The 24,001-nt window shown below is 37.3% G+C and overlaps 1 protein-coding gene across 3 annotated transcripts in view; it reads right to left on the reverse strand.

Annotated features, from left to right (window-relative positions):
- The window catches only part of LOC130922998 (A disintegrin and metalloproteinase with thrombospondin motifs 7), a 136,750-nt gene that overhangs the window by 57,158 nt on the left and 55,591 nt on the right, over positions 1–24,001 (reverse strand). For all 3 annotated transcript variants that reach the window (XM_057848352.1, XM_057848360.1, XM_057848368.1), the window contains exons 9-13: positions 18,543–18,687; positions 16,705–16,797; positions 13,681–13,826; positions 3,297–3,466; positions 3,053–3,186 (exon numbers count right to left, since the gene is read on the reverse strand). In XM_057848352.1, coding sequence (XP_057704335.1) covers positions 3,053–3,186; positions 3,297–3,466; positions 13,681–13,826; positions 16,705–16,797; positions 18,543–18,687 — 688 coding nt within the window. The remainder of the gene's footprint in view (positions 1–3,052; positions 3,187–3,296; positions 3,467–13,680; positions 13,827–16,704; positions 16,798–18,542; positions 18,688–24,001) is intronic.

Consider the following 24,001-nt stretch of genomic DNA (forward strand, 5'->3'; position numbering starts at 1 on the left):
CCCAAACAGAAAAATCGTCATTGACGTGTACTTTTTTCATTGAAAAACAAAAATAATAAAAAAACAACAACAACAATGGCCATTTTTGTCATTGCCTTTTCTTTTTCACTTGACCTTGTCTTTGCTTTTACCAAAAGGAATGGTCTGTCAATCGAATGGCGTTGGGAGGGGCTTTCCAAAAAGGAAAAGGTTAGTTATAGACTGCATTAAATATGATTGTCTTGGTGACAAATTCCATTGCTCCGAGACGTCAGTTTCCTTCAAGCAAACTAGGAGTAATCAGCTATCGACTACTATTCCTGTTTGGAAAGCCCAACCTAACGCCATTTAATTGACAGACCATTCCTTTCAGTAAAAGGTAAGGCAAAGGCAAAGACAATTACAAGATATAGTGGTATGAAAATGCATCTGAACCTTTTGGAATTTGGACAGTAAATGGACAGTACTTACATAGCGCATTTAACTACATGGTCGACAGACCATTCCTTTCGGTAAAAGCAAAGGCAAAAGCAAAGGCAAAGACAATTACAAGCTATAGTGGTATGAAAATGCATCTGAACCTTTTGGAATTTGGACAGTAAACAGACAGTACTTACATATCGCATTTAACTACATGGTTACCATGCCCAAAGCACTTTACATTAGCAGACATTCACCCCCCCCCCCCCCCCCCACACACACACACCAATGGTGCTGCTGCCATGCAAGGCGCTGCCAACCCATTGGAGACAAATGAGGGTTCAGTGCCTTGCTCAAGAGCACTTCGACAGTGGCCAGTCGTAGCCGGGAATCGAACTACTGACCCATCAGTCCAAGGACCACTCCAGCTACCAAAAGCGCCATGGCCACCCGTTTCTCACATGTCTGCATAAAATCACCATCAAATGTGATCTTTGTCAAAATCACAAAGTTGAAAAAAAAACAGTGTCGGCTTTAATTAAAATCACCCAAACATTTATAGGTTTTCATATTTTACTGAGGATTTTATGCAAACAATGACAAAAGGTGGAAAAAATAGAACAAAGAACAATCACATTTAATATTTTGTCCCCCCTGGCAACAATAACAACCCAACCAGACGCTTCCTGTAGCTGCAAATCATTCTGGAACAAAAATCAGGACTAACCTTGGCCCATTCTTCTCTACAAAATTGCTGTAGTTCAGTCAGATTCCTGGGATGTCTGGCATGAATTGCTGTCTTTAGGTCATGCCACAGCATCTCAATGGGGTTCAAGTCTAAACTTTGACTCGGCCACACCAGAACGTGCATTTTGTTCTTCTGAAACAATTCTGAAGTTGATTTACTTCTGTGTTTTGTATCCTTTTCTTGTTCCAGCATCCATCCTCTTCTTGGCTTCAACTGTCTGACAGACGGCCTTAGGTTTTCCTGCAAAACATCCTGATAAACGTTTGAATTCATTCTTCCATTCATGATTGCAAGTTGTCCAGGCTAAGGCAGCAAAACGGCTCCAAATCATGATTCTCCTTCCACCATGCTTCATGGTAGAGATGAGGTGTTGATGTTGGTGAGCTGTTCCATTTTTCCTCCACACATGATGATGTGTGCTACTCTCTAACAATTCAACTTTGGTTTTATCAGTCCACAAAATATGTTGCTAAAATTTCTGTGGAGTGTCCAAGTGCCTTTTTGCGACCATTAAACGAGACAGCAGTGGCTTCCTCTGTAAAGTCCTCCCATGAACACCATTCATGGCCATAGTTTTACATATAGTTGATGTGTGCACAGATATTGGACTGTGCCAGTGATTTCTATAAGTCTTTAGTAGACACGCAATAATTCGTTTTTTTACCTCTCTGAGTATTCTGCGCTGAACTCTTGGCGTCATCATTGGTGGATGGCCATTCCTTGGGAGAGAAGCAACAGCGCCAAACTCTCTCTATTTGAAGACAACTTCTCTGACTGTCGATTGATGAACATCCAGACTTTTAGAGATTGTTTTGTATCCTTTCCCAGCTTTATACAAATCAACAGTCCTTGATTGCAGGTCTTCAGACAGCTCTTTTGACCGAGCCATGATGCACATCAGACAGTGCTTCTCAACAAGACAATTCTTACAACGTTTGTGTTTTTTAGTGAGCAGTGCAGCTTTAAACCACTCATCAGTGATTGGGCACTTAAAATGTTTGGTGAAAATTGGTTTCAATTGCTCTTTAAGTCTCCTAAAGCAGAGGGTTTATTTAATTTTATTTTTTCCACCTTCTGTCATTTTTTGCATGCTATCCTCATTAAAATATGTAAACCTATAAATATTTGGGTGGTTTTAGTTAAAGCAGACACTGCATTTTCATCTGTGTGATTTTGACAAAGATCAGATCACATTTGATGGCGATTTTATGCAGAGATGTGAGAAATTCCAAAAGGTTCAGATACTTTTTCATACCACTCTAAATAGAAATGGCAATAGGCAAAGAAAACAATCACTATTCTTTTTTATGTTTGGGTTTTTTAATAAAAAAAAGTAAAAGTAAATGACAAAAATTGTCATTGTTTTTTTCCGTTTGGGATTTTCAATGACAAAACGTAACACTCAATGACAAAATATTACATTTATTTATTTTTTAAAATTTTGGTATTCCTGTGATTCCATACTCACAACAATATAGGGTGTGAAGGGAAAAAAATCCCCAAAGTCAGCTGCTACTGACCCTCATGGAGTCATTGTGGAACATGGTTGAATGGATGAAATTGTCGCTAAGACTGAAAAATTGTGAAATATGAGTGTCTAGCAAAAATGTCAGAAAATGTCATGAAATCTGGAGTCTACTCCATATCTAAAGAGCGTATCAGTAACTGGCATTTTGGCCCAGATAGTCAAGTGGTTGTTATCTTGGGGGGAAAAAACATGGCCACAGCATTTTGAATGACATAAAATGCAAAATGTCAAATGCATAACACTTGCCTGCAGAAAGCATGTAGCACATTAACCATTTCACAAGGCAAAAAAAAAAAAAATACAGTACAGCAAGTTTCAATTCAATTATTGATCTCAAACTTTCTCTTTGAGATGGAAAACATTAGATGTAGTGCTACCTTACAGATGCCGTTGATGCACATATCTCGGCTTTTGTTGCCTTCAAAGCACGGAGTGCCATCAGCGACAGCATCACGCATCTTTTCAGAGAAATGTTCATTCAGCGGGCGGCAGTGGAGTTCACAAGGACTGACTGATGCAGAACATGGACACACACATATTAGACTAGATGTGAGAGAACACTGTAAGCGGGGCAACAAAAGATCACATCTTGTCAACTTGAATCAAAATCTGCTTGCTCACCCCTGCTGATCACCGCCACCCACTTGTAGAATTTGCCCTTATAGAGTGCACCATTGAAGTGACTGCACTGGATATCTCGAAAACTGGGGACGTTGTTTGGACAAGGTGTTGTGTTGCAGATGCGATACCGCCGTCTTTCTCCCAGGCAGTACTTCCCTCTGTTCCTCGGACTGAAGGACAGTGGTAGGTTTAACACAGTTCATTGCTTCGGCACTTGAGGAAGTCATCAGTGATAAATTAATGGGTGTTTGAAAGAAAATAAAACCATAAGTTTCAGATGCCTGCATTTTTTTTTTTTTTAACTCTGTGTACACAACAGATTTGACGCTTGCAGGTACAATGCACATTCAACACTCAAATGGCAAAATCATGGGGAAAAATGTTAAATGCTATTGGACAGGGGACGTGCATGAATAAACACATAATATGAGACGAGCAAACGCGTGACATTTACTCCGTTACATTTACTTGAGTACATTTTTAAGAAAAATGTACTTCTTTGTGTAGTTTTACCACAAAATATTTTTGACTAGGGATGTCCCGATCGCATATTTTTGCACCCGAGTCAGAGTCACCTGATTTTGAGAATTTGCAGATACAGAGTCCCGATATGATAGCGAAAAAAAAAGTGTTGTTCCAAATAAGTTTTAAACATGTTACTGTCCGACCGAATATTTTTAAACAAGAATAATATAGAAAAATGCGTGTCTTTATTAACTCATTCACTCCCAGCCATTTTCACCGGAGCAAGGCCCTTCGCTCCCGGCCGTTTTACTGGATTTTGACTGATTTTGCAAGGCCCACAGAAAATTCTGTTCTATTGCTATATAAACAAGGAACCCACCAAAAGAAAGACAAGACTCTCCTCTTTCAGCAGAAAAAAAAAGTTAGTTCATATCTTTTTCCATTCTTTAGAAATCAGCATTAGAAAATAGCTTAGTTTGAGCAATTTTCGAATTTCTGATGAAAAAACAGAGAAATGAAGCATTTTGTGAAAGAATATATTTCAAACATAACTGACTTTAACACAGCTATTTTTTGCTTTGGGTACATCCCATACATCTGAATAATGTTTTCCTTTTACAAAATAACAAACAACAAGACAAATAGAGCTTTTGATCGCAAAGTAACAATTTATTTACACATAACTAAACTATTGAACTGTTGAACTATTTGCTCACATAACAATGGGGAAGGCTCTCGGCTGCTCCCGGTTGAATGAGAGAGTTAATTTATTTTCCCATCAAAATAACTCCAAATATAGCCATTAATATCTAAACCCCTGGCAACAAAAGTGAGTACACCCCTTAGAAACTACGTACATCCCTAAATGTCCAAATTGAGTACTGCTTGTCATTTTCCCTCCAAAATGTCATGTGACTCGTTACAGGAGTGCTGTAAGCATTGCTGCAGAGATTGAAGGGGTGGGGGGTCAGCCTGTTAGTGCTCTGACCATACACCACACTCTACATCAAATTGGTGTTCATGGCTATCACCCCAGGAGGAAGCCTCTTCTGAAGGCGCTACACAAGAAATCCCGCTCGTCTCATCAGACCATAGGACATGGTTCCAGTAATCCATGTGCTTTGTTGACATGTCTTCAGCAAACTGTTTGCGGGCTTTCTTGTATTTCGTGTTATTTTATATTGTCTTTTTCTGCAACACATTGCCGGTCCGTGAAAAAAAGGCCCATATCACACCGGTCTGTAGTGCAAAAAAGGTTGGGGACCCCTGGGATATAGTACAGTATAATAATAACAGTTCATATACTGTATATGAAGTTGTGTTGAGAAAAAAAAAATCTCAAAGCAGTAAGCAGTTACTCACAATGTTAATCATTACTTGAGTTTTCTTTACAACAAATACTTTTTTTACTCGTACTTGAGTAAATTTTTTGATAACTACTTTTATTTTTACTTAAGTAATATTATTTAGAAGTAACACTACTATTACTTGAGTAAAATTTTTGGCCACTTTACCCACCTCTGTCAGCGGCACCCATCATTGCTGAGACAAGTTTGAAGCAAGAATGTCTTTTTGGCTGTTATTTCTGGTGGCTCTTGCAGCCATGTATCTGTTCCAGTCCAACACTTTCTGCTTGATGCCAATTATCTTGGAACACACTTTGACAATGTTGTTTAGGCAGTGTTTGTCATTTACTGACAACCAAACAAACTACAAGATAAAAGAAAAGTTTAATTAAAAATAAAAAGAGAAAGTGTTTAAGTGTACATTTGGTTGTCAGCTGTAAAGAATTACTCATGCTTCCCAGAGCAATAGCGGACAGTTTGATAAATATCTGGTGTTATAATGTTTCTAACTAGCCTTGTATTTGCCAAAATCCCCCTGGTCAATTTTCAGGCGTGCCACCGTTGACTGGGGTTCCCTCACACCCACAAGTTGTTATCAAGTGATATGCTGGATTGTTGTTGTTGTATATGTTCCATTTAAAAGAATGTTCTGGATTACCAGCTTTAGTGTTTTTCCTTGACTTCTCTCTTGCTATTCAGACATTCATACACAATCTATTGACTGCAGATTCGCTTCACAAAACAACGCCGCTTCACGAAACCACCCCATGCTGACCAAGAAGGAGCAAATATGCCTGGGCGGATAAGCTGTAATGGTGTCTCGGACAGAAAGATCCAGCAAACTTTTCTAAACTAACTTTAATCCCATAATTTCATTTTTCCTGATTTTTTTTTTTTCAGCTGACCACCAGAGGTTTCCTTAATCAAGCTTGCCAAATTTGAATGTTAAAAATAAACTACACTCAAAAAAACCTCTACATTTAAAGGTATTCTAATCTAAAGATTATCAAAATATTTCATAGTTTGAGTGTAACAGCAAGTACAGAAAGAGCATAATGATGGACGTTTAGCATCAACATATAGTACGTTTTGTGGAGGGGGTAAAATAAGTCTTTGTTTAAACGTCAAAGTCAACAAAGTAATGCAGTGCATATACACTGTTCTAAATTTAAAATAGATTTAAACTATTTCAACACCCATTGCCCAGTGACAAATTAACTTATGCCCATCAGTGACAGGCAGCGAGTCGGTGACAAGTGTGAATTGAATAAGTGACAGTGAGGACTTAAGTGACCTCATTCACTCAATATCAAGGTTCGCGGTGCAGATTTAGAAAGTATTATACATATAAACATATCTGTTTGGAATTACAGAAAGAAAAAACGAGGCATTCCACATATTTTAGATCAATAGCATTGCTAAGGCAAGTAACATAATGAATTATATCTTTTCATTTCAGTTTTCCTGTATTCTTTTGTGAATGAAATTGTGACGAGTTACACACATGGATATCCAACATGATGCAATTCTATGTAAGTTTTGCAAATGGTTACCTTTCTATGGCTTTGCACACTGCCATGCAGTTGTTGAATTTTGTGGGGGAAAAAAACAGGCCACACAGACATGACAAAAAACTAAAGTCATTTTGAATAGCAACATTTAGATTTTAGGAAACACTAAAAGAAATCAAGAAAAAAAATATAGTTGTCGGTAACAGTTAACTTTTAAGACTAAGCCGAAGGGAAAATTATGGACTCACTCAATTCTGAAGGAAAAAATATGGAATTATGAAAAAACAACTACCACAAAAGAACACTTAACACATCGCCAGCACCACCACTGGCTTTTATAAAAGCTCGCAGTCTCAGAAGCATTAACTTCATGAGTGACAAACACAACTTGACATCAATCTGGCTCCAACCTTCACTGATTGCTTTTGCCAGATCAGCTTTGCGGGTAGGAACCTTCTCATGAAACTTAAACAATATATAAAATACTTCCACTGTTCCACAACAGATTTTCAATTGGATTGAAATCTGGACTATTTGCAGGCCATGACATTGACCTTGTGTCTTTCTTCAAGGATCCTTTTTTCCAGTTTTTGGTCTATGGCAGTGCTTCTCAATTCTTTTCTGGTACGCCCCAGGAAGACATTAATCCCCCCCCCCCTTCACCCCCCAACTCTCCGCCACCACTGTAAATAGTATCATTTGTTGAATAAATTATGTCAGTACACCTCTGCATAACATTGTGTCCTTTTTTATATTAAAGAAAAAAAAGTAGTATAGCGTTAATAACACTGTTTTGTTTGTAACAGAAAAAGTGCATCAGTTTGCCTGAATTAAAAACAAAAAAAATCACATTCAAACTGTTAAAATACACTCAAGGTACATTTTTTTGACCATTTGGTACTGAAAAATAAAATCAATAAATAATAATGAGTTCAGATTGATTAGCGACATTAACTCATGAGGACAATATGCCAAACAAAATTTGACCCAAAAAAAATTAATAGAACAAAAATAACAGTGTCATTGACAGAGGGAGTTTTTTGTTGTTGTTGTTGCTGCAGGCAGTATCAGCTCCTTTGTAGGGGTGTGGGGTTATTTTACACCAAGCATGCTAACAGTGCTCGCTGGTATAGTGAGGTAACACTGAAAAAGCATGACGATTGTTGGCAATATTCAGGACGTTTTCATTGAAAAACAATCAAGCGGCTTATCAATGTGACTGGGGTCTAATGTCTTTAAGTAACGTCTTAATTGAGTTGGCTCCCAGCTGTCCGTTGCAAACTTTTTTAGATACAGTAAACAGACTGTTCATTCATCATCTCTCACTGTATTAAAAGTCAAAGCCAAACGCTTTGTCATATATTCCCTTGTCTTAGCTCTTCATATCTCCAATGCGCTTTGCTGTGTGCTCTTGTTTGGTTCAAAAATAGACACACTGAAAATGAGAGCGCTACTGCAATTGTCTGAGTGGACGTGCAATTACACTTTATTCTAGTATGTTCCCCCTATTTGAGAACTACTGCTCTATGGCAAGATGCATTGTCATCCTGAAAAATGATAAATTTTAACATTGTATTAGTTACAGGGTTATGTAAGTTATTCGGACATTACTCTAAAGTAGAACTTATTCCTCATTCATTAATGATTAAGAAATAAGGAGTAGTTGCAACATTAGAATAACGTCTCAATAACATAACTATCAACTGAAAACTAATAAGTCATTAGTTAGTAAGTTATTAATGGATGACTTTCCTTAAAGTCCTGTGGCTTTGCATCAACAGTTGTACCTTTCCTATTCAATTTATGAGGACGTTACAGAAATCAGGTTTACACTACTAGGAAAACAACACTTTTTACATTTAAATTCTAACACTGTACTGATCCTCACTTTTGAAACAAATTACCTGTATGTTTGGATTGTGCTTAAACAGTTAGCGCTTTTAAATCAGGGCTAAAAACGCAATTGTTTACTAGAGCGTATTCATAATTGCCTCTATGGTGCAAATTCAAAGTTATCTTTAATTTTCATCCATTTATTAGATTAATTTTTATTTTTAATTGTTTTTGTTGTTAACTGTCTAAACAATTCAACGACTTTCATAAATCATTATTTTTGTCTTTCTACTTCTATTTCTATTTCTCAATTGTGTCTTGTTGATTTCCATGTGATCCAAAGCACTTTGAATTACGTTGTGTTAAATTGTGCTATAGAATTAAATTTGCCTTGCCTCACAATTCTAGTGAAATGATTTATGAAACAAACATGCTAATTGAGTGTAAAAGGGGAAAAAGACATTTCATCGAAGTACTTTCAGTAGAATGAGTAGCATTATGACTTGATCATAGAACAAAATGCTCATCATTCCCACTTGTCCCGGACCAACACTCTCTGCAACCCTATCTGTTGCGTTCAGAATTCTTCAGGTATTTACTTTATTTAGCCTTGTCACATCCAGCAAATGTTACTTTGTTGTTCCATCCAGGATCCTCCCTGCATGACTCCTCGTCTTTACTGTCGCCGGATTACTCTCCTGTCATCCCGCTGTTGCCAGCTAAGACCCAGCCTGCCTGTGCTACCACCAGTGTTGTTAATCTTACTTTAAGAAAGTAATAAATTATAGTTACACATTACTTCTCCCAAAAAGTAATTGCGTTAGTAATTCAGTTACCTGAATTTAAGAGTAATTAGTTCCTTGGCAAAGTAACTGGTGATTTTCATGTTTTTTTTGTTTTTTTTTTCCCTCAAAAAAAAAAAAAAAAAAAAAAACAAAACTTAGGTCACAATATGTGAAGTGTAAAAGTTTTTTGGGACAATTGGCCCTAGCCCAATTCTTTACCCTAATTTACCCTTTACCATGAATCAACCATTAAAAGTTGTTAAAATTGCTCCCATTACTGCATTAGTTTCCTTCTGTCTACTTTTGATCTGTGGAAGTTTTAAAACTGTTTAATCATTTTAAGATAGATTCATGTCAAGATTTTGCCGATTTAGGAGGAAGGTTCTCTACAACAGAGCCTTCCTAAGAAGTCTACTGCTTTAAGATGGCGGCTGTTTACTAACACATCTAGTTCCTACGCCCCCGTGTCTGTCATTTCGCATCTAGTTCTATATATATGGGATATTTACCATGTCAACCATATCATGTGGGCATAGTTTGTAGGCTATCGGCTACAGTCAGGTATTATTGGAGCCACCTACCATCACGTTTGATCGGCGTCACAACTTTTTTGCCTCCTCCCCACTCCTGCTCTGCTCTGTCGTCTCGGTGAGTCCGTCTCCCTCAGACTTTTATCGTGTCATTCAACCAATATAGCAACGCATAGTAACACACACCTTTCCATCCTCAGTAACTGTAACGGCGTTGCGAAGATGAGAAAAGTAATTAGATTACTCACTACTGAAAAAAATAACGCCGTTATATTCTAACACCGTTATTAACAACACTGGCCACCACTGCCATCTCCATGCGCTGTTCAATAAACTTTGGATACAATCACTGCCAACTCTCACTCTTCTGCTTTGAGTTCTGCCTCCCAGCGTACATTACAAACATTTATTTTTAACATTTTCTTAATTTAAATTCTTATTATAATTTACGTGACATTTAAAGTTTTTTTTTTTAATTTTTTTTTTACGTATTTAATGTATCAATGTCCAACATTCATTTGTAAAGCCCATTGCGGTCTTTGGTGATTTCGTGTTACATAAACATGATTTAAATGTGCATACATTTAAAAACAAAATGTGGTCTAATCCTGATCAACTCACAAAAAGTACAAAAAGGAACACTTTGACTAATTTCAACATTTCACAAGTAAATGAATCATTCTATGACCTATAAATTCAACTAAATGTTTCCTTTAATTGTAAACACAAAAGGTGTCAAAAATATCAGCTGAAGTCTTGATGGTCATCAATCCATCATGGTGAGCGTTCAGGTGTTATACGCTTTTTAAGGTAAGATTGTCCAACCACAGTTGAGCACACATTCTGCTGCCTGACCCTGGTCACAATGCCCCTTACCCCTACTTTCACTCTTTCCCACCTCACTGCATTAACCAAGTTAGGCAGGAAGATAGGGCAATGCGTAATCTCTCCTGCTGAGACACGGTAAAATATAGCTGTTTATTTTTGTTTAAGGAGAAATCAATAGGCAGACTCATCAGGCAAGCTAACAAAGAACTCCTTGAATCCAATTACTCAGAATCATTTCTAAAAAAAGAACCTGTTTTCCCTTCCCATCCCACCCGCCGGGACAATATATAGTCGATTGTTGATGTCACACACCTTATCCTCCATTTAGAAACAACATTTGTGATTCAGTCAACTTGCACATTTTTCTAAATCAGAATCTCCATATCCAAATTTCCTTTACTCTTGAAATGCAAAAGAACTGCTGACCTTGTGACCGTAAAAAGCCAGTCGCTAATGTTGTGTTTGTTAAAAGCCTTCTGGATTTTAAGAGTACGCTCAATTTAAGTTTCTGACATTTTTTTCATGACCTTGGATGCCATTTCAATAGACTATTATGAGATTTTGCGGTTAAGATGCCCAGAATGTAATTATTTTAAGCCCTGTTAGTTGGTCCTTTTCTTAGCCCTATTGTAAAATTCAGTTTCTTATGAATATGCAGCTAACTGGAGCTATAATACATACTCTGCTATGCTTGGCCGTCAGTGGAGTGGGTGTGACGACCAAAAGCTTGTGGGCGTTAGAAATGTGTTTGTGTAATCGGTCTGCATGGAACCGCGCCGCACAATGTGATCAGTCCCCCTCGTCCAGGTCAGGACTCGCACCTGTGCTGTACGCTGCATCAGGCAGAACACGAGAGTGCGCTAACTGCTAAGCCAAAAGCCCAGTGTGGCAGCTCTAGCAGTCACCACGCTCTCTTGAAGGCATTGGAAGAGAGGTTTCCCATGCAATTCACACAACGGACCTGCATGCACTCGCTGCATTTGCAGGCGGGAAGGGGTATTGGAAACCAGGTGAAGAGGCTAACTTTTGCTGGCACAAAAGCGGAGAAAAGTGACTCTCAGGGGGCTAAGCGACGAACAATGGCGCGGGGAAAAAGGCTGATGAAGACAATAACTATGTAGAATTTAAATAACGCTTTATTTATATACCGTAAGCTTAATGTGGCACATTTTAGAACTAGGAAGTGGCAACCCAGACAGCTTTCCTCAGTGCTGAGAGAAGGCTGGCCCCTGCTGCTGAGCAAGCCGAGAAAAGTGCCTCTCGGTGTTGTGGGGTGGAGGTTATGGGGAAAAAAACATTGGAGTGAGGCTAGGATCAGGAGACCGACTTTTGGCTGCGAGCACACCAGTGTAAGTACATCGCAGCCGGGTAAATAGTGAGTAGCAGCGGACTGGGTGTAGAGATCTATTTACTGTATACTTAATGCAGCACAGTTTAGAACCAGGAAGAGGCACCCTCCAGACGGCTTTTGTCAGTGCTCAGCACTGGGCATGGAGAAGAAAGAAGACTGGTACTTGCATAATGAGGCACTGTGTGACAACACATCATGACCAATTTCAAAACCTACCGTTTGCAGAATGATTTAACTTGCAAACACGGTTGCAATCGAATAAAAAACTACACAAATAATACAGATCCACCAGGGCAGAGCCTCATCCTATGCATAAAACATTTCAAAATATTGGAAAGTGAGTTTAGTTATTCTTTAAAATAGGTCACTACACTACGCAGTTACACAGGACCAGTGTTGTTAATAACGGCGTTACGATATAACGGCGTTACTAACGGCGTTATTTTTTCAGTAGTGACTAATCTAATTAATTACTTTTCTCATCTTGGCAACGCCGTTACCGTTACTGAGGCGGGAAAGGCGTGCGTTACTATGCGTTACTAAGTTGGTTGAATAAAAAAGTCAGAGAGACGGACTCACGGAGACGAGAGAGCACAGCAGGAGAGGGGAAGACGCCGTTGCAAACGCGATGCTAGGTGGCTCCAATAATACCTGACTGTAGCCTACAAACTACGCCCACATGATACTGTAGATATCACATATTACAGAACTAAATGCAAATGATAGACACGGCTGCATTGGCAACATGTTTTAAGGACTACATACGTTAGTAAACAACGGCCATCTTAAAGCAGTATACCTCTCAGGAAGGCTCTGTTGTAGAGATCCTTCCTAGCGAACCTACTTTTTTATTTTTTATTTATTTATTTTGTAATCTAAAATGGCCCTAAATCGGCAAAATCTTGACTCAAATCTATTTTTAAATTATGAAACAGTTTTAAAACTTTCACATGTTGAAAGTAGACAGAAGGGAACTAATGCGATAGCGGGAGCAATTTTAACAACTTTCACGGTGGATTCACAACTTTAAATGACTTCCACACATAGCAAAGGTTACTATCTAGTTATTGCAATACCCTTGTGTCTAGTTAAGTGGAGGGTAAAGAATTGGGCTAAAACCCTTTAAACTTCACATTGTGTGACCTTTTTTTTTTTTTTTTTTTTGGGAGAAAAAAAAAATAAAACATGAAAATTATCACTAGTTACTTTGCCAAGTAACTAATTACTCTTAAATTCAGGTAACTGAGTTACTAACGCAATTACTTTTTGGGGAGAAGTAATTTGTAACTGTAATTAATTACTTTTTTAAAAGTAAAATTAACAACACTGCACAGGACTGCATGAACTTCTTTTCTTGTCTTCTCACTCTGTGCTTGGTGTCAACTAGCTTTCATCTCTAGAAGAGGAAACCCTTCAGTGTTTCACATAAAGGGCTACCATATTGTTTCTATCTTTAGGCTTAGGCCCAGTTTAGATATTCACAGCTAGTAAGAGCAGGCATACATCAGCGAGGTTTGTGTCCAATCCACCAGGAGAAAATGAGCTGCTACAACCAGTTACATTAAAGATGAAATTTGTTTTGTGCATTAAACCTACACACATAATGAACCTTTTTGTCAACGATTTGTTTCAAAGCAGAAAGGAGCAGAAATGACGTTGTCTGTGTGTTATGAAATCTGATTAACATGGATGTAAAAACGTGATTAAAGCCATATTTTCACTTCATAGAACTTACACTGGGTCGTCACAGTCCCGCTGCGCACTCTCAATTCCAGCCCCACACGACCTAGAACAGGCAGACCACTCACTCCAGGTACCCCAGCCCCCGTTGACACTGTCTGGGTAATGTCCAGCTGTGACACACTGTCCACTGAAACACCACTGGCGAAAAAAAAAAAAAAAAAGCAGCACAGTTTAGAATATTGCTTTACTTAACACTTGATGTTCTTGGCTGATTGCAAGTCAAAGTCATCTATCTCGAACCTAAATACTTTGTTGTTAGATTGTTTATGAAAAAATTCCATCTTACAAATCTATTTTGGAGTAATACAGTAATACTGTACATGCTTGAATTTTCCTGCATTTCTTCTTCAGTCTTAGTGCGGGTCCTCAAGTGGTCCCAGAGTCCCCATTTGAAAAAGGTCAAGGTGCAAATTGTCGTCAAACAACCGCACTAAATGCTGTTTTTAATTTCAATTCTTTTGTATTCATGGTTAACATGAAGTGTGTATTTTTTAATGTAAATATTTGATTAGGATAATGTCAATTTTATTTGAGGGATTAACACTGGCAAAAATATGTCATGTGATGCACAGTGACCATTATTCTGTTTTCCATTTCAACATTTTATAATTATGGCCTTTAATTTTTATTGCAGTTGTGTTCGGGTACAACACATTTAACATGCATAAGAACGTGGTGACGTTGTTGGATTGGAATGTCATCATACACCAAGGACTGACACTGATTTTTATACACCATTCACAAATTAAAGACACTGTTCTTACATCTACACTGTAAAAAAAAAATCCGGTAAATTTTACGGAAAAAACCTGGCAGCTGTGGTTGCCAGAGAAATTCCGTAAAAAATACAGTTCAACTGTAAATACCATTACAGAAAAATCTTTATATTTTACAGTTAAAATCTGTAAGAAAACCCAAACATTTTTAACCAGTAAATCCAACAGCTTTTTGCTGCTAAATCAGCATGAATGTGCTGCTTTTAAAACAAAATAGCTCAATAAACTCTAAATATATATTAATTTTATTTTAGTTTATTTTACATCAAACTTCATTTAATTTCATTGAAAAATTGCAACTTACTGTAAATCTAGCATTATAAAACTTAAATTCTGGATATCGAATTATCATTGCTTTGCTAAGTTTATGTAACAAGCGATGTGTAGAAGAATATCACACAATTTGCTTTTACTTCATTCATGTTACACTGTGCCTTCCACACTGGTCAACCCCAAGGATCACTTTACTTGAATGAGACGGCACACATCATATAACATGGACAGCCACCACTCACAGTCGTGGCTGCCTCAACTTCCCATCATGCATTTCTGTCATTACCCGATCGTGAAGGGCGTGTCATAACGACGTGAGAGCAAATGAAACCACAGTATATACCATACACACACCACACATACATATTATATATATTAGGGCTGTCAAACGATTTAAATTTTTAATCGAGTTAATTACAGCTTAAAAATTAATTAATCGTAATTAATCGCAATTAATCGCAATTCAAACCATCTATAAAATATGCCATATTTTTCTGTAAATTATTGTTGGAATGGAAAGACACAAGATGGATATATACAGTGGGGAGAACAAGTATTTGATAGTGTATCAAATACTTGTTCTCCCCGCTGTACATTCAACATACGGTACATAAGGACTGTATTTGTTTATTATAACAATAAATCAACAAGATGGCATTAACATTATTAACATTCTGTTAAAGTGATCCATGGATAGAAACACTTGTACTTCTTAAAAGAAAAATGTTAGTACAAGTTATACAAATTTTATATTAAAACCCCTCTTAATGTTTTCGTTTTAATAAAATTTGTAAAATTTTCAATAAAAAAAATAAACTAGTGGCCCGCCATTGTTGATGTCAATAATTACTTACACAATGCTCATGGGTGCTGAAGCCTATAAACTCAGTCGCACCCAAGCACCAGCAGAGGGCGGCAAAACTCCATAAAACACAATTAACAAGTGAGCCTTTCACTGGACTGTCATTTAAATTTGTCTGAGCGGGGCATCTGCGTTAATATTTTAACGTGATTAATTAAAAAATTAATTAACGCCCATTAACGTGATAATTTTGACAGCCCTAGTATATATATATATATATATATATATATATATATATATATATATTCTCATCTCTAAATTGCAACATATGAATTTATTAAATCTAATACATTGATTTTTTTTTGTTTTTTTTGTTGTTATTTTTTGGAAAGCCAATTGGAAAACTCTATGCCAAAAAACATATTTTCAGCACCTTTACATTGTAAATTTTACTGTATTGTATTGCTTTTTTTATTGTTTATTTTGCGTTTAATTTACAGTACACTGTACATTATACAAAGAAGTTGTTATTTTTACATAAAAATACCCTTAATTTAACAGTTCTGCTTGGTTCTGTATTTTGCAGACTATAAGTTTGACAATGATAAACATTTTTCCCATTTACATTGTTTTAATGTCTTGAATTCACAGTCTTTCCCTGTTAATTCTACGGACATTTTTCACAGTGTATGTCAAACTCAAATTTATCACAGGCCACATCAATGTTGTTTTCTCTCAGAGGGCTGTCATGATTGTTACCATAAATGTGTGTAATGTTATAACATGTAAACAAATGGTGTTATGGTGTTACACTTGTATAGCGCCTTTAATGTCCCCAATTAGCATTTACAAATATTGTCATCAAGAAATTAAACTTGAAATCGGGATCATGGATCATTGTGGCAAGTAAATAGTTAGGACTAAAATATCATTATAGTTCAACAGATCTTGGGGGAATATGATGAAACACATGCCTATACAATATGTTACAAGTGAATAAAAACTGCAATTTCTGCACAGATTTTCTACTATGATGAAAAGAATACATTTTTTCCAGAAACATGAAGTAGACACACTTTATTTGCGCTATATGAATTGATGCGGAAGACAGGATGAGTTTGACACGCTAAGACGCTAAGTCATGACTGATAAACAAAAAACTCACTTTATCTTGGCCACAACTGGTCCCATCGACAGCCCCGTCCAGTTTGGAGTGGCACGTTGCGCCCACAGTACACCAAAGTGTGCTGCACACATTCTTAAAGACAAAAACATTTGTTTCACTTTTCAAACATTCGCCTCTGCACTCGTTATTTTTGTCTCACACCATAGCAGGGAGGATTTAGGGTGACTGTCAAAGCAGCTGGGCCACACACACGTACATGCATTGTAAGTGATGTGGCTCGAGAAGCAGAATTACATTGTTTATATTTTGACAGTTCAGTGAGGCAGCCTTTTCATGACTTGGAGTGGCAGAACAAAGTGCAAGCATGTCAAGTTGTGGGCCTAAACCCCACCCAAAAAAATCAAATCTTCAATTTTCTTCCACCCAAAAAAATTCTAATCTTGAAATTTGTTCCATAAACAGTAAAAAGAGAACTGAGGAAATGTGTTCGGCATGGTTATAATTGGTTTTGTTGAACGATAACATGAAAGGTCAAATGTGTTGTTTATCTAGGAGTTCGCTCACTCATAGTTCCTGTCATTTTACCTTGACATTCTGCTGAATGTGTCGGTGTCAAAATGCATTTTGGCTGACACATGCATTGAAGATTGATGTAAAATCTTAACCTGGTATAAATACAATTAATTTTACTTATAATAAAGATATCTTCAAGATAAGTTCTGTGCTAAAAATAATTTGGATGAGGACTTCATACTTTGTATATGGGACTACATTTGCTCGGTGATCCTACCACATTTGACTGTGCGAGCGGTATAGGGCGACCTTAATTGGTCGCTTGCCAATTGTAGGCAGCAAATGACAAAACAAACAAACAAACAAAGAAACACCCACATTCACACATTCGGGGATGTGCGAGAAAACCCGCATACCAAGAGAAAAACATTCAGGGAAATTGGCAAACTCTAAACAGGAAGGCTGGAGCCTGGGTTTGAACCATTGAGCTCATAGCTATGGGGTGAACATGCTAACCAGTCAGTCACCATTCCCCTGATGATATCATGCAGTCAAATGTAAATGTTTAATTTTCTAGCATATAGTACCAACATCTACTTAATCAGAAATGTAGTTGTACTAATGTATTTACTGACTTAGACCTACCTGGGAAAACTAGGAAAATTCTAATGATTTGTACTGACATTTTCCAAGGCTGAATTCCAACAAAATAAAAACATATTTCAAGTGGAAGAACGCAGTAAGAGGTCTATTTATTATCGGACAAATGACAACAGACCAACCAACAACATGAAATGCTTGAATAACAATCAATTTAGCTGTAACCTCAACTGTTTAATACTGGCACTGGCTGCGTGAGCATTCAAGTCTCTCAGCATGTCAAGGAAGTCTGCTGTTGGGGCACTCTCCAGCACACATACCAAGGACTTCAATAGTAATGGGTACTCTGATTTGCTGTTGGGTACATATACACAGTCAAAACCACCACCCCCACATGAAGGTAATGGGAGGCTACCCTTTCCTCTACTGCTGTGAACCCCAATGAGCAGGCACCAAGTTTGGGGGCAATAAGTATGACAACACTTACGCATTGCCTCTAAATGTGGGAAACTCCAGAATGGAAAAAAGTCCAACCTTTCTCCAGAAAAGTGGTAACAGAGCCCAAGCTGTGTGGTGAGATAAGCCCGACTATATCAAGTGTGCCTGACCTTCTCTGGAATTTATTTATTTATCCATTTTAGTAATTGAAAACAACAAGTCCAAATAAAATCTCAGATCAAAGGAGTACTCTGCGTATATGCAAATCCAGGCATGCAAAGAGAAAAAAACAAATGGGGGTGTTGTGCACGTGCTGTTTTTCTTACATCCATGTCATCACACAGCAGGGATCCAGATCCATACTGCAACCGGCATTGATGGGCAGCACTGTACAAAACCCCGGGAAGCAGCAAGCCTTGTGAAATAGTTTCCTTCGCAGGAGCATCATCAAGGCACCAACCCCAGCCACGACTGAAACAGGAACACAGCATTCAGGTTTTTTTGTGTCATTCACTTTCAAAGTACACACAGTTCCATGTCTAATTAGCCTTGCATGGCTCACAATGATTTTTGAGGGACACATCTGTGAAACATCCATTTTCATTTCACAGAGTTTAAATTGAACCCATGCTGCCTGCACTAAGTCAACCCTTACACCATAATAATGAAAATTGATAATTGAGTAGATTTATATTGCATTTTTCTAGACACTCAAAGACACATTACATTGTATTATTACTAGGGTTGTTCCAATCATGTTTTTTTGCTCCCGATCCGATCCCGATCGTTTTAGTTCGAGTATCTGCCGATCCCGATATTTCCCGATCCTATTGCTTTTTTTTTTTGTTCCCAATTCAATTCCAATCATTCCCGATAATTTTCATATACATTTTGGCAATGCATTAAGAAAAAAATGAATAAAACTCGGACGAATATATACATTCAACATACAGTACAAAAGTACTGTATTTGTTTATTATGACAATAAATCCTCAAGATGGCATTTACATTATTAACATTCTTTCTGTGAGAGGGATCCATGGATAGAAAGACTTGTGACTTTGTATATTGTGACTAAATATTGCCATCAAGTGTATTTGTTGAGCTTTCAGTAAATGATACTGTGGCCATGCCCAAATGCATGATGGGAAGTGGAACCATGACTGTGCGTAGTGCTACCATATGATATATCTTCTCTGCGTTGTGAAATAACATAAGGTGTTAAGAAAAAGATCAATCGCTACCTTGCTTCCCAACATTGCTTCCCATGATATTTCTAATAGTAGGGAGAGGGATTGTAAGGCTTTAGCCAATTAAAAAGTGGCTCCAAAGGCTGCCAAAATTCACTCTACTCATTTTACGCTGGCAGGTAAAACGGCGCCATTACAGATTGAGCGTGACAATGCGTGAGTGGTTCGTGCAGCGCATGCATTAATTACGTTAAATATTTTAACGTGATACATTTTTTAAAAAATTAATTACTGCCGTTATTATAAATTTGATAACCCTACCTTAAGCCTAAACTAAAGACTCTGGAAGAGTGTAACATATTATGTCTGTAACGTTAAATACAATTAGAAAACGATTTAATTAAAAAATAAAAAAATAAATAAAAAAGGCATGGCACATATTTTTTTGCCGATTCCGATACTTTGAAAATGACGTGATCGGACCCGATCAATCGGCATCCCGATCGATTGGGACATCTCTAATTTTGATCGTATTTTCACGACTATAAGACCTAAAAGTCAAAATTTTGTTCCAAAATGGATGGTGTGTCTCATAATGTGGTGCGCCTATTGTGTTGACTGAGTACCAAAATGTGTGTGTCTGACTGAGCAATTTTTGAAAAGGCGGACATAAGCCGTAAAAGGAGGAAGGTTGCGTGTGAGCATGCCCCCAGTAGCTGTAAGGTTCGAGTGTGTGCGTTAGGCTAAACAATATTGGTTTGGCGAAGGACCCTTGAAAATGGCATCTACTGTGAAGAGACACACTTACGAAGCTCAGTTCAAACCTACACTACACAAAAAATATTGCTACCTATGATGATTTTTAAAAGGAAGACTCTGCCTAAAGAAAAGTTGAGCTGGCGTGTTTGATGGGGACCTAGCCCAGCTGTTCAATTCGGATACAGAAGATGAGGATTTTGATGGATTTGTGGATTGATTAAGATTGTGAGTACTTTGTTAAATTCTATAATAAAGAACAATTAAACTCAATTTTGCTCCCGCTGCCTAAAAAAAAAAAACAACAAAAAAAACGCTAGCCATGCTAGCGTGCATGCTAGCTTGTGTTTTTCATGCGCCCAATAATGCGGTACACCATGTGTGTGTGTGTGTTAAATACAAAAATATCACCTGAAAATTAGCCTGCGCCTTTTAATACGGTGTGCCCTATGGTCGCGAAAATCCAGTAATACACATTCAACACATTTGTACATCAATAAGTTGCTGCTGCCATGAAGGTGCTGCCAACCCATTGGGAGCAAAATTAGGGTTCAGTGTCTTGCTTGAAGACACTTTGACAATGGCAATTGCAGCCAGGAGTCAGACCGCTGACCCTTCAACCCCAGGACGACTTGCACTACTAATCGCGCCACATTCGCCCCAATCATTATCAAGATTACTAATGGTATTAATGAAGTAGCAATCCAAGTTTACACACTACTGTTAAAACCTCTTTTAACTAGGAATGTGACTGCTTCATTACTAATCAATGACATTTTAACCAATTTTAAATGTGAGTCAGAACATAACTGCCACCAAAGAAAATGGCTTTGATCAATCACCCTAAAAGTGGAGCTTTAATAGACGACATTTCTGTAGTCTTACACAGCAACACAGAAAGCTTCATCGGCATAAGGGGGTTGAAACGTTGTTCAACCTTGTTCTAAGGTATCAGTCACCATAGTAAAGAGTTATTATGTGGAGAAAATATGGCGCATAGCAGTGAAATTACAAAGAATTGGGCATTCTTCAAAAAAAGCAACATACTAGTCACATCCCTCCATTAGTAACATTGAATATAAGGAAATAATACTAATGTAATAATGTTATGTAAAGCGTCTTTGAGTGTCCAAAAAAGCGCTATATAAGTTTGAGGTATTATTATTATTATTATTATTATTACCTGGCAAGTTATGGCTGTTTACTACACATGACGATGATCCTGTGTCTTCATTAGAAAATGGCAGAATGGACTGTCTTACTATATAATGCAGCATGAACAAACCTCTTCACATCAGCAGGAGGATGGATAGGGCCAAATATATTACTGGTTGACGTGAAATTTAAGATAAAGTTTGGCACAAAAAAATTACATAAATAAAAACAAATAGTGATTTTTATCCTACACCGATTCATTATCAAACCATCAAACCAAACAATTTAAGTATACCCCTCACCAGAAAAGGACAGCAATGGTATTGCACTTGATTCATCAATGATCAACGAGCAGGACTATCTCTAGAAAATGAATTAAGAAGAAATGACTGCTCATAAAAACACTGCAGTATTTGCTATCCAATCAATTGAGGAATTGTACAAAAGGTCATTTCAAATAAATTTCCAGTCGATCATTCATCATCAGTAAGAACAAATTCACACAACTGGTAAAAAATGGAAAACCCCAGAAGTGGAAAACTTCATATTTGGTTTACAAATTTACTTGCTGAAAAGCACAATGCCTTTGGACAGACATGTTTAAAGTGTATTAATTCAGTAAGGGAGGCACACTGGTGCCTTTCTAAGTCGTCTTGCAGCACAGATCTTAACCTGTTTGAAATGAGAGGATCTGTGAATAAGCAAAGCCAGCAAAATAGTTTTCTTTTTGACATGGCTCTGGTATCCTTGTGTTGATCTTTCATGTTCTCTGTGTTTGCATAGTTCTTCTCGGATTATCCACCTGCCTCCCAAAATCCACAAACATGTAAATTCAGTCAGTTTCACAGTACTTGGAATTTTACCAAGGTGTGACCAAGCGTGTGAATGGTTGTTTGATTTACAGTATGTGCCCTCAGATAGACAGATGATCTGTCCAGACAGAAAAATACAAGTTACCCCAAGTTATTTGAGATAAAGTCCTTAGGAGGGAGGAGCCTGACTGAAGAAGTGAAGAAAATTGGCTAGGTGAATAACCGGTATATGGTTAGACAGACAAAGCTATACAGACCTCAGAAAAAAAAACAAAAAAAAAACAAAAAAAAACACATTTCCTCTTACAACTTCACCTCCAGACATGAGAATGATACAAATACAACTGACTTGAAAGCATAAAAGAGATTATTGTGTGGAACCCTCGGCAATGACCGGATGAACATAGGACTAAAGCAGCAATTAAAATGTTCTCCATGAGTGCCTCTAAATCCTATAGAATGCTCTCAAATTGAGGCTCATTTGGTGATGACCTTATACAGCAGTCTAACAAATGCCACACAAGACAAATATTCATCTTACGTTTTTTGATCTGCCTCGAAATGAAGTAACCTTAAAACTGTAAAGCGCTTTATGACTCTGCTCTGAGAAAGGCGCTGTATAAGTAAAAGCCTACTGATTAAAAGCTTCCATAATTAAATTGTCTATATAGTCAAGGTACTGTACATGGTAAAAAAAACATAATTCCGAAAACAAAATCCTATTACCCAATGGTAATGTGAATAAATAATATTTTCAAAACAATTTCCATTACATCCAATACATAAGTTGATGCACTATTCAACAGAATAGGTCTGCATTGCTGTCCATTTTTTGACTTTCTCTCATGTGGTTTAAGCCTGTATTTGTCATATAGTATGCGTTTCAATCCTTAATCTTCATAGAGTATACATTCTCTTTTAGCATACCCTAGAAAAAGTCAAGTGGAAAAAAGGTCTAGGGACCACTTCAAATGACCTCTTCCAATTCAGTGAGGAAAAATCCTCCCCTATTTACCCAGACTACAACATGTCCAATCACCATGGATTGAAAAAAACTAAAGCAGCATGATCACTTGAATCCTGTGGTAAAAAGAAAAAAAGTCAGATTAGAAGCCTTGTTTTGTAAATGGAGCTGATAAAAGAAAAGTTTAGGCACGAAGAACAATAACATCTTTAGCCATAAGATTGAAAACAAACTATTTTGTAATTTGGGAAGGCGTGAGCAGAACATCAGCACAGCAGAACAATGACACAAACAATCACCACAGTTAAAATGGGTGGCTTCGATCATGGAGAATCGCATGTAAGAACCCTACATTAGATGTTAATTATGCTTTTTATCAATTTATGAAATTGTTTAGAGTGAGACACACACATGAAGTGTGGACATATAGACGCTCACATGCCCCCCCCCCCCCCCCCCCACACACACACACATACACATACTCATCGTCTATCAATGCAATGATGAAATGGAAATTATTTTTTGGAATTATATTTTTGAATCAATGTAGATTTTTTTAAATTTTTTATTTTTAAATAAAATCTTAAATTACACTATAAGTGTTTATTAATCACGTAGCTAGTGTTTATTATTCAAGGCTGGTGTTATTTTTGTCTCCAGCATATGAATACATGAAGGACACCCTAAATGCTTGTCATCTGACATTTAATTAGAAATTCCATATCCTCTTAGAAATACAAAAACAGTAGGTAAACGGGTGTATTCTGTCTGTGTTTACTGTACTTTACTATCCAATAAACCTTGCCAAACCTAGCCCTCAAATCAGAAAACCTAGACACCAACCGTAGAGTTGCATTAGAATGTACTGTGTGGTCGTGGCTTAAAGCATCTTTTTTTCTAACTTTAAA

This window comes from Corythoichthys intestinalis, chromosome 1 (assembly GCF_030265065.1).
Source record: "Corythoichthys intestinalis isolate RoL2023-P3 chromosome 1, ASM3026506v1, whole genome shotgun sequence".
NCBI classification, from domain to species: Eukaryota; Metazoa; Chordata; class Actinopteri; order Syngnathiformes; family Syngnathidae; genus Corythoichthys; species Corythoichthys intestinalis.